General features: G+C 36.0%; 2 protein-coding genes across 2 annotated transcripts; both read right to left on the bottom strand.

Moving 5' to 3' along the window:
- Nucleotides 1-1,106: 1,106 nt before the first annotated feature.
- Nucleotides 1,107-2,551, bottom strand: LOC108835750 (uncharacterized). Its single transcript, XM_018608971.2, has 3 exons — nt 2,364-2,551; nt 1,637-1,749; nt 1,107-1,346 (listed from the first exon to the last, which is right to left on the bottom strand). Exons 1-3 carry the CDS (start codon nt 2,464-2,466, stop codon nt 1,263-1,265), a joined length of 300 nt encoding a protein of 99 aa, XP_018464473.2. The 5' UTR covers nt 2,467-2,551; the 3' UTR covers nt 1,107-1,262.
- Nucleotides 2,552-4,241: 1,690 nt separating this feature from the next.
- On the bottom strand, nt 4,242-5,008 carry LOC108831578 (uncharacterized). The gene has a single exon (XM_018605103.2). The coding sequence runs from the start codon at nt 4,667-4,669 to the stop codon at nt 4,403-4,405; it is 267 nt and encodes an 88-aa protein (XP_018460605.2). The 5' UTR covers nt 4,670-5,008; the 3' UTR covers nt 4,242-4,402.
- Nucleotides 5,009-12,177: the final 7,169 nt, after the last annotated feature.

Here is a 12,177-nt window from a genome sequence, read left to right as displayed (position 1 = left end):
TACTTAATCATGATATATCTATATCGATGAGCATAGTACATTGACTGATTGGTGTGTTGTATGTGTAGGTCATTCATCTAGATAAGATTTCATAGCCGTGCTGTGAGTCCTACAAAACAGTACTAACTTGATTTGTTCTTTTCATCAATTTAATTAATTTTTTGTTTGTTGAAAAAAAAAATTAATTTTTTGTACATTAAAATATAAGCGAAGTTGATGTACTTTTAAAAAAGAAAACTACATAAAGTTATTATATTTCATGCCCAATTGGATCAAGCGTATTAACTAAGAGTGTACATTAAAATATAAGCGAAGTTGATGTACTTTTAAAATGGACCATTAATTAATCTAGTGGGTCATTACTCATGATTACTTTTGTCCATTAAGCTTGTACATGCTCTATATGGAATAAACCCTAATTACGATTTGAAAGATAGGTCCACCCTGAGGTATATACCTTTCTATTATTAGATTCACTCTAATTAATTTATGATTACCCATTACATGTAAATTAGTCCAAACTAGCCTATGTACTAACCTTGGTTTTTATTGGTTAATTATCTTTCAGATAATCATGGAAGGACCACAACGTACACATATGATGCATATCGTTTCACTTTCACCATCTATATAGTTTATGTAAATGGTAATAGTGAGTTCAACGTCATATTCCATTAATGTTCAAAGCTATGATTAAGGCGCCGAAATGACGCCAAATTTTTTTAGAAAGTTAATTTAAGCTTAGACGAAAGACAAAATATGTTATGAATTTTACCAAAAAAATCTGTTATGAATTTATGGATAAAGAAGTTTATAGCTAAAAAAAGTTGGATAAAATTAAAATTTCCAGTATACAGTACTTAGTTGGACAAGTATGTACAAATTAAGGCCTAATGTAACTATACATTTTGGGCCGTAATTTACACAAGCTAGTTTTGATATGGTTAAACTTAAAACGATCACGTTAAAGATAGATAAAAATTGGTTAGTTTCGGTTAAAAACATTGTTCTGGTTTAGTGCGGTTCATACGTTAATCTTTGTTTCCAATTCCTACATATACTATCTAAAAGTGGAAAGTCCACAAAATGTAGGAGTCTTTCCTGTGTAATTCTTAGTTAGGAGACGTCTTTAGAAGGGGTAAAACTAATGTATACAACTTAGATAATCAAATGAAGTTTCAATCTTTTCACACATTCCATCTAAAATATAAGGACCGATTCAATACTCACGTAGAATTAAGCACCATACACGTTGTCTTTTCTTAACGTTTTTTCTTAGCTCGTTTGGAAGAAGACCTCAACGTCTCTTTTCTCACATCTTCTGGAGCTTTCGTGTACAGAAACGGCTGCACAGAAAGAGCAAAAATCAAACAGGTTACAACCTAAAAAACGAAGCCTAAAAGTTTTGCCATTGAGTTTCACCGATTAGGATCCAAGTTTATCAACTTCAATCCCTACTTGGAAGAACAGAACAACACACTAGTTTCATGCTTAATTCGTTTTCATGCTTAATTCGTTTAAGATTATTAAAGAGTCAACATTGTTTAGGATTCAATAATAGGGTGGTCCATTGCACAACTTAACATGTATCTATATATTCTACCCAATGCGAACAAGTTCATATAAATTTGCGAACCTCGGCCTTTCTCTTTTGGAGCTCCAGAAGCTCTCGACAATAAGCAATACAGTCGTTGTGGTAAGCTGCAGCTAAATCCTTAATCAAAGCCTTCCTCTTGATGATCCCAATCACTTTTAAGAGTCATAACGAAGATGTTAGAAAGGCGCAAAACCGAGCAAGATGGTGAATGAATGAATCATGGATCTTTCAGAAACATTAGCGATTCAACTTGTTACACATAATATATACTCCCTCTGTTTTTTAAAGATTATGTTTTAGAGTTTTCACACATATTAAGAAAACACATTAATCATGCATTGTTTTTAGAAATTATCAAATTTCAATGTATTTTAACCAATAGTCTTTCAATAAATTCTATTAATTTTATTAAAATTTGCAATTTTTATATAGAAAACATAAAAAATACATCTTTTTGAAACAAATATTTTTTCCAAAACATGCATTTTTTAAAAACAGAGGGAATATATTACAACATTCATGGATGGATCTGAAACTTAAGAAACAGAGTAAGTGTTCACTATCAATCAGATTCAGCTCTAATCTAATATAATGTCTCACACTATCAAATCAAAGTTGAGGTCTTTCTCAACGTTTGGTCAAAACCCAATTGGTTCTTGTGGGAAAGAGACGAGCTTTGGGGATATTAATTGAAGGTGGTGAGCTAAGGAAGCCCTAGAAATCAATTTGATTGCTGCAGAAGGAAAGAGGGAATTTAGAGAATTACTTCGAGTAGGATCGAACTTAGCCGGAGGAGTAGGCGTTTCCGGCGGAGAAGGAAGAGTAGGTTCAGCTGTGGTAGTAGTTGGCTTCTCTTCTTCCCCCGCCATTGAAGGGAGTTTCAGGTTTGTCAATGATTTTTTTTTTTAATCAAAATCCCCACAGTTATTCTTCTTTTTTTTATTGTTCTTCGTTTTTAAATAAAGCCTTTAGTTTGACCCCAAAAACACAACCTTTAGTTTCCATTATTCTTGTGATTAGTAAATAACCAAACTAATATATATTTTTAAAATTAATTTGAAAATTGAATATTTTGCTATATTACACAATTTTTTGCTATGTTCATGATTCATTTACTTTGAAAAATACATATAAACATATTTGTTTATTTTTTTATAAATTACTTCCTTTTTCATTCACCCGTAAAAATTGTCGAGTGAGCAACATAACAGATAGAAAATATTATCTAATTCGCTAAACTTACATGTAGCTTTTAAATATTATAAGTTATATAATAGAATAAATATCAAACTTGTGTGTGTTTTAAGAAGAGAAAACGTCAAGTCCCACAATTTAATGGATGCATAATTCATACCTAACTAGATTTGTTGTGAGAAAAAATACATATATAAATATAATGTTTTTTTTCTTACTTTCTAGAACATCTTCTAGATTTAGCACGTCATTATCTTTGATATTTTTGGATATTAGCATTTCCCATATTTATATATAACTAGCCATAAAAATCTTGTCTTAAGAAATTGTCAAAACTACTATATTTTTAAAATCATTTTTCATATTTATCGCGACCATTTTTTTTAAAGAAATAACTAGATATTTACAATCATATATTAACTAATATCTAAATTTATGGTTTAAAGTTGAGTGGTAGGGTTAGAGTTTAGAACTTTAATAAATAAATATTTAATTTTTTTTCTAAAATTTAAAAATAGATTCAAAAAAATTATGAATTATTAAAAGAAAATAAAATAAAAAGTTCAAGAAGTTATAAAAATACGAATTTGAAATTTTATAATTCGAAAAATATATTAAAAAGTTAATTATTATTTTTAAAAATAATAATTTATATTTATCTATAAAGCAAGGATATAAAAATATTTATTAAAAAAATATCCGTTTTCCGGCTGATGAAATGAGGTTATTCAAACATGGAAAGAGGTAATTAAGAGCATCATTATTGGTGAGCAGAGACAAAGCCCTTAACTTTCTTTTTTTTGTTTTTTTTGGTCATTAAAACTTAAGGGCAGATAAGGACAGCCCTTATCTAAGAGTTTTTCTCCCATTATTTGCATCGGTCCTCTCCCCCTTTCCCTTAAAGCCTGCCCCTTTGCCCACCAATAACGATGGTCTAACACCTTCACTATCTCGTCGGACAACAGATACGATTATCGAGGAGCATCTCAGTTCTCAGCAGCCTAAAATGGAACCGATTTTTGAAGAAGGATGTGATAGTTTTGCAGTTCAAGCGCCAAAACGGATTGTGATCTTTCTTCCTATTCTCCTCTCAATGATTTTGTACTGTGTTGGACAGGTCTATAAAAGACTACGGATTACTTCTTTAATCTGCAGTTTGTATATGTTGTTAATAACAAACTCTGTCCATGATTTTAGGTTAAATAAAGAGTTAAAGAGATTTGGAAGAGCTGGTTATCTGTATACTAGAAAATGTGTGCTTGCGTAGGTCAAAAGCTATTTAAACATATTTGAAAAAATTTCAAAAATATATAGCTTTGCTGATTTAGGCGATGTGTTTTCATAAGAATTCCTTTTCCAAAAACTCGAGCCATGTTAAAAAAATATATCACTGGTAAGAAAATTCAGAACTTATTATGAGCATAAAACATGTTATAAATAAGAACGAAATGAACTGAAACAGAGACATTATAAGATTATATATAATAAACTCTTCTGCTTACATGTTATATAATAACAAACTACATTGAAATACTTGTGCATACGTAGTTTCAAAAAAAAAAAATACTTGTGCATATGTATGTATGTATGTATCAATGTATGTTTACATGTTCAAGAAAATCGAATAACACGATCATGTCTATACAGCAAAACACAAGACACGGCCGATATAATCGCCGGAACGATAAGGAAGAGACGGTGTCGTTGTCCCACAACGACTTTTGAATAATAATCTTGATGGTTAAAATTATCGGACCTTTCTTCAAATATGGTCTCTAGTGTCGGAGACATTGAACAGCTCCGGCGAGAAATCATTGACGCCGGCGCCATTTCAGCTCGAGATAAAAACCTCCTTCTTCCTAGTTCTGATCTGACCATGATAGCTCGATCTTTTCAGGTTTTTCTTCTTCTTCTTAAAAATGTCTACGAAAGAATTTGGCTTCTAATTAATCTCAAATGGAGAATTCTGGATGTATATATAGAGTCTAATGATATTAACATTTGTAGCAAAAAATAAATAGAGTCTAATTCACGGCGACAAAGATATATAAAAACACGGTTTCAGTTTGTTTGGTAAAAGTATTCAAGAAAAAAAAAACAGATGGATCAACGGTTGTCTACGGTCCAAATTGAGCAAGTGGTTACTACACACGTACGTGCTCCTTTCGATATTGACAAAAATAGATACTGTGAAATTAACAACAATTTTATCTATCGTTTGGTGATACATAAAAGCAGACGCAAACTAAAAACAAAGGGAAGAATACAAATTAAAAATATATATAAAGTTTGAGAGAACTATATAAACAGTTGAATTAGTCATTAGTATCGGTCCCATGTATTTGGCTTTTACAAGTCTTGTTTGATTTTAGCCGTGACTTCTACGTAGACAAGAGACGCATCACATATTTCCAATGAAGTTTGGGTACATTCAATATCTTTTACAACTTCTAGAAGTATTTTCTTTTGACACAAATCTACAGCCTCTAGAAGTATTTTCTTTTCATTTTAATTCTACATAAACAATTTAACTCTTTGTTGACGAAAAAACAAAAAAAAAACTCTCTTTAACTTTAAGCAAATCATAGCACTCATATCAATCATTTCTTTCTCTAGCATCGATTAAAAACTTTTGAAAAAGCCTTTCAAAACATCTTATACGATAATACGACCGTATCCCCATATGGTTCTCAAACCCCATTCTAGAAAACCACTTTTACTGAGCTCAAATAAAAACAATCTGGGACAAATTAAGGAACAGAACTGGCTGTTATATAGTTAAGCTTGAGTGTTTTTGACTTGAAATTTTGAGACGTAAAAGAAACTTACAGATGCTTTGCTAAAAAAAAAAGAAACAGATGCAAGACTATTTTCACCGAATTCCCACATCTTTCTCCAAACTTCTAATAGCAAGCAAACGTATGACTCCTATCTACGGTTTCTCTAATTGTTACACGTTTTAAAAATGACAATATTTGAACTTTGTTTCTTCTCTCCCAAGGTTGCTTCCATCTCTCGCCACTTCTCTTTTTCTCGTCTCTTGTCGCTATGTTTAACTTGTTCTTATTTCGTCCTTTTTTTTGCAACAGTTCTTCCTTCGTCTATATCAGCCATTTAAAAGGGAAATTAGATGAGATAATATTGGAGTATAATTCCTATATGACTTAAGAATTATACAAGATCATGTTTAGATAAGGTTTTCATAGATTTTCCTATTCTAGTTTGTCTTTATCAATTTCCTATTGTAGTTGTACTTAGCTGGGTATATAAACCAAGCTCTCTCATCAATAAAAGACATCTTATTTTTGATATTATACAAGATTTGTCATGGTATCAGAGCAAGAACAAAAATAAAAACTTCAAAACCGATTTCTCAAAAACTTCAAAACTTTCAGACATCTTGTTGTCTTTACAAATCGTAGAACAACACATCCAGTTCAAACCTCTGTTTTACCGCGAAACAGAGCCTTCATCTTAATCATCAAGCATGGTGATTACTTCTGCAAGTGACATCAAATACAAAACAATAACGCCGTATGATTTATCCTCTAATGATAATCCAGGTGCCATCATCTCTCAATCACTTCTCAATGGAACCAACTATGACGAATGAGCCATCAACTTTCGTATGGCATTAAGCTCACGGAAGAAGTTTGGCTTTCTTGACGGCAGTCTTCCTAAACCGGCAGCCGATTCAACTTACCTTGAAGATTAGATAGCAAATAACCATCTCATCGTAGGTTGGATAAAACAAACCATCGAACCAAAGCTCTGATCTTCTATATCAACTCGAGAAATCGCTAAAGATCTATGGGATACAATCAAAAAGCGCTACTCTCTCAAGAGTGGAGCTCGTCTTCAACAACTCCGGAACGCTCTTGCAAATTGCAAACAGAATGGGTCCTCCATTGATGAGTACTTTGGACGATTAACAAAAATATGGGATGGTATCTCCGACTGTATGACACCCAAGCAATGCAGCTGTGGGAAGTGTGAATGTGATCTAAACTCTGCAAGAGATCAAGAAACAGAAACCTTACGTGTTCATGATTTCTTGTCGGGTCTGGATGATAATACTCATGGTGTCATACGATCTCAGATTTGTGCGATCTCACCACTTCCTGATCTTGATAGTGTCTATCACACCGTCTCGCAGAATGAGATTATTCGTTCAAACATAACACCGGAACAACCAGTCATGGGATTTGCTTCTCAAACTCGGAGTACACCTAGACCAAACTCATCAACACGACCGGGAAATAAAGATCCTACTCGTCAGTGCACTGTTTGTGGCAGAACAGGGCATGAAGCTTCAGGTTGTTTCACGATCATTGGTTACCCTGAATGGTGGGAAGGACAGAAAAACAAAGCTAATAATCGTCCCGCACCAGCTAAACCTGCAGACGCAAACGGAGTAACACCGAAGGCCAATACAGCAAGTGTTGCTAGAACAAACAACGCACCGGTTCAAGCAAACATTACCATCACAGATGCTGATCGTCAAGGTCTTAGTGGAATCACGGATGAACAATGGAGCATTGTTCACAAACTAATCAATAAAGGAGCAACCGATGATCATCTAAAGGGTAAGGAAAACATGGGTGTATGGATATTAGATACCGGAGCTACTCACCATATGACATGGCAACTTGAAACGATGGAAAACATTCGCGACATTGCCCCCATCCCCGTTTTATTACCTGCAGGTTCCGAAGCAGTAGCTTCCAAACAAGGAACCGTCAAGCTTACTTCATCACTACACATCCAGAGTGTGTATTATGTGGAGAACTTCAACATTAATCTTATATCGTTTGGCCAGCTTGTTACAGATAATTTTCTGGTTGGACAAGTTACTGGTAAACTTATGATCTTACAGGACCGTACCTCGAGGATGCTGATTGGAGCGGGTGAAAGAGAGGGAGAGGGATTGTATCTGTTTCGAGGGATCGAGTCATTGACGTCACTCCAGACAACTGCTCTAGAAGACTCAGTTTTATGGCATCGTCGTCTTGGGCATCCATCCTCTCGTATTACCGGCATAGTCTCTGCATCAGAAAATTCTTCATCCAAGAAAAGCGAGGATTTTTTAAAGTCTTGTGATATTTGTTTTCGTGCCAAACAAACTCGGTAAAGTTTTCCAGACAGTTTTAATAATGCAAAAGAGATTTTTGATTTAGTTCATTGTGATCTTTGGGGACCATATCGGAATACTTCTCTTTGTGGTTCTAGATACTTTCTCACGATCGTAGATGATCACTCCCGAGCCGTCTGGCTCTATCTCTTACCCGACAAGACTATGGTGGCTCAGCAACTCAAGGACTTCTTGGCTCTCATCGAAACACAGTTCTCTAAACAGATTAAAACCATACGGAGTGATAATGGAACAGAATTTACATGTCTCATGAAGTTCTTTAAAGAGAAAGGCGTGTTACATGAAACTTCTTGTGTCCACACACCACAACAAAACAGACGGGCAGAGCGCAAACATAGACACATTCTGAATGTTGCCCGAGCTTTACGGTTTCAGGCAAATCTACCTATAGAATTTTGGGGAGAATGTATCTTGACTGCGGCTCATCTGATCAATCATACACCGACAACGGTGCTGAAGCAGAGATCACCGTTTGAAGTATTATATGGTCATCCTCCGTCTCTATCTCATCTGCGTGTTGTTGGCTGTCTCGCATATGCTCATAATAAAGATACTAAAGGAGACAAGTTTGCATCACGAAGTAGACAGAGCATACTTCTAGGGTATCCATCGGGAACAAAAGGCTGGAAACTGTTTGATTTAGACAAAGAAACTGTGTTCATCTCACAGGACGTTGAGTTTCAAGAGACCGTGTTTCCTTACTTGGAAACAAAATCATCTTTATCATCCATCACACCTCCGATCATCTCACCATCATCTTCACATATTGAAGAAAATGACTCAGAACCTTCTATTCCTGCAACTACAGAAACTACAGAAGTCTCAGAAACAGAACATGAAAACGGGTCTACTGAAACAGAGCATCCTGAAACCGAACCTTTGGGACGAGGTCATCGGACAAGCAAGCCGTCTACTCGCTATCGAGACTTCATCATCACGTCTATGACTGCGATCCCCTCTACTCCCTCTCCTCCCTCTCTCCCGTTCTCCATTCCAATGCCATCCTCAGGTTCGAATTATCCTCTATCTGATTACTTAGTTTATGATCGTATATCTCCTAACCATCGCAGCTACATCATCGCCTTATCAACCAACATTGAACCGAAATATTTCAAGCAAGCTATGCAGTCTAAGGTCTGGCGCGATGCTATGAAGGCTGAAATAGAGGCTCTTGAGAGAAACCACACTTGGGATCTTCAAGAACTTCCTCCTGGAAAAAGAGCTCTCGGCTGTAAATGGGTTTATACGATTAAGCTTCGTTCTGATGGGACTATTGAGCGTTATAAAGCTCGCTTAGTAGTCTTAAGTAATAATCAAAAAGAAGGCTTGGATTACACGGAAACGTTTTCTCCGGTGGCAAAGATGACAACAGTTCGACTAATTTTGGATATTGCGGCAAAGAAGAATCATGAGATTCATCAGATGGATGTACATAATGCATTCTTACATGGTGATCTCCAAGAAGAAGTATATATGAAGCTGCCTCCGGGATTCTCAAATTCAGATGATACTCGTGTTTGCCGCCTCCGCAAGTCACTCTATGGTCTTAAGCAAGCACCTCGGTGTTGGTTTGCTAAATTGGTGGATGCTCTCCTCAAGTATGGCTTTGAACAAACATATTCCGATCACTCTCTCTTCGTTTATTCAAAGAACGGAATCTCGCTTCGAATTCTAGTGTACGTTGACGACTTGATCATCTCCGGTGATTCCAGTGCTGCGATTGAATCCTTCAAAGCTTACCTTTCTACATGTTTTTACATGAAGAACTTTGGTCCTCTTAAGTATTTTCTTAGCTTAGAAGTTGCTAGGAGTCCTCAGGGAATTTATTTATGCCAGCGAAAGTACACTTTGGATATAGTTACAGAGTGTGGGCTGCTCGGATGTCGACCTGCGGGATCACCAATGGATCAAAACCATACTCTAGGACGTGCTCAAGGGGACTTGTTACCTGATCCTGAACGTTATCGCCGACTTGTTGGATGTCTGATCTATCTCCTTGCAACACGACCAGACCTCGCTTACTCTGTTCACATTTTATCACAATTTATGCAGAAACCTAGAGAATAACATTGGCTAGCAGCAGTAAAAACGGTCCGGTACTTGAAAGGTACTATTGGGCAGGGGGTTCTCTTTAGAGCTAACACAAATCTTCATATAACTGGTTGGTGTGATGCTGATTGGGGCGCATGCTCCTCGACTCGTCAATCACTTACTGGATGGATTGTTCAGTTTGGTTTGTCACCTATCTGTTGGAAAACGAAGAAACAAAATGCAGTATCTTTGTCCTCCATAGAAGCAGAGTTTCGTGCAATGAAAGCAATCACAAAGGAGCTCATTTGGATCAAGGGTCTTCTGTCCGAGTTCGGGATCACTCACGACGCACCAATGACTGTCTGTTGCGACAACAAGTCAGCTTTACACATCAGTGCCAACCCCGTTTTACATGAGCAAACCAAACATATGGGCATCATTTGTCAATTTGTACGAAAAGAGATCGTCAAAGGAGTTATCGCCACTATTCATGTGTCTTTTCAAAACCAACTTGCAGACATTCTTACCAAAGCTCTTGGACGTTGAGAGTTTGATGCCTTTCTTCTCAAGTTGGGCATTAACAATATTCATGCTCCAACTTGAGGGGGAGGTATTGAAGTATAATTCCTATATGACTTAGGAATTATACAAGATCATGTTTAGATAAGGTTTTCATAGATTTTCCTATTCTAGTTTGTCTTTATCAATTTCCTATTGTAGTTGTACTTAGCTGGGTATATAAACCAAGCTCTCTCATCAATAAAAGACATTTTACTTTTGATATTATACAAGATTTGGCAGATAACCAAATAAAAACACATAAGTCATTGTTTAACCAAAATCACACCCTCTTTCATTTTCTCTTTTTTTATCTCTCTCTAACATTTCTCTACAAAACTAATTTCATAATCTTTGGTTATACCACAAACAAGCCCAACTCTATTAGGTTGGGCTTTAACAATTGGTCCAGTTTCAAGCTTTCTGATTTCAGGTGTGGGTCAGAGAATATATGACTGAGGCCCATGAACTTGAAGCTGTTCGAAACAGAAATTATCCGACATGAGACTCGATTCTATCTCGTTTTTTTTTTTGATAAAAAAGAATACATCTTTGACTTCTTGCTCGTTCCGTAAAATACCCTTTAAATATTAGGTGGCCATGAATCTGTACGAATCGAAAAAGAAAACGGTGGTTGATGATATGATGATGAGAGGCGCAGGTTCCTTTTGTTTTTCTATTTGCGCTAAAGCGTAAAATCACTCTGGTTCTGTGAATCCTTACCGAACCGTAACAAACCGGGAGTTAAATTTTTTGATTTCAAAGGTTCGTTTTAAGTATAAAATAAATGGAAGAACAAACACCAATTCGAACCAAGGCGAAGTGGTTGTGACTCAGCATGCAAATTGAGTCGCACCATGGTTCGAGCAACATATTGGTACCCGAATAGAGGAGATTATCTCCTGGACTCACGAGAGAACACTCGTGGGGGGCACGCCTGCCCAACAAGCACATGGGGCAAACTCCAGTGTGCCAGGTCTTGAAAAGAAAAGATCTGACCCCGGTTCTAAAATCCGGTGGTACCGGTCGGGTCCATCAAGATAAGCATGCTATCTGATGGTGATTTGAGGTAATCTTAATTACCTTTTTTTCTCTTTTTTTTTTGGCCAAAACAGAGAATGATTAGAAGAGGAGAAAGGAACATTAACGTGTTCATCTACTCTTTCCTGCAACTTATAAGTTTGAAATCCCAGCTTCCGTCTGTACATGCTTCATTAAAGAACAACTCAATGTGCCCTACCATCAGTGTGTGAATTGTTCCTACAGAACTATAAAAGAAAGAAGAGATTACTTTTATATGCAATGTAGAACTAATAGACAAATGTTATATCTTTTCCTGAAGTGGAAACATTCCAGAAGATATGATGAATAGACAAATACTTCTTACATGTTTGTTATCCAAATACCACTTCTTATGTATTTTATAATACATCAACCACTTGCAGCACTCAAATTCCCAGCCATGAGCGACGTTCCAGGTCAAGAGTTAAGGCACCAATTCGCATGTAATCTACAATTACAGAGGAAAAAAACTTCGTCGTGAATCTTGTGATCAGTAAATGAAATACTTCAAAGTCAACTATGTTGTCAGTCTATGTGGAATTGCCCTATTGCTTTGCTTAACATCTATATCACATCTCTCTTC

This window comes from Raphanus sativus, chromosome 4, assembly GCF_000801105.2.
Source record: "Raphanus sativus cultivar WK10039 chromosome 4, ASM80110v3, whole genome shotgun sequence".
NCBI classification, from domain to species: Eukaryota; Viridiplantae; Streptophyta; class Magnoliopsida; order Brassicales; family Brassicaceae; genus Raphanus; species Raphanus sativus.
Note: the sequence above shows the minus strand (reverse complement) of the source record. Positions and strands in the feature narration are given on the sequence as shown.

Bases quoted from the DNA above. Each gene is read 5' to 3' on its own strand.
- LOC108835750 (XM_018608971.2), bottom strand. From the start codon at position 2,466: ATGGCGGGGGAAGAAGAGAAGCCAACTACTACCACAGCTGAACCTACT. The intron at 1,750-2,363 runs GTAATTCTCTAA...GACTCTTAAAAG, and splicing joins TAAGTTCGATCCTACTCGAA to TGATTGGGATCATCAAGAGG. The intron at 1,347-1,636 runs GTTCGCAAATTT...CTTTCTGTGCAG, and splicing joins TCCAAAAGAGAAAGGCCGAG to CCGTTTCTGTACACGAAAGC.
- LOC108831578 (XM_018605103.2), bottom strand. From the start codon at position 4,669: ATGGTCAGATCAGAACTAGGAAGAAGGAGGTTTTTATCTCGAGCTGAA.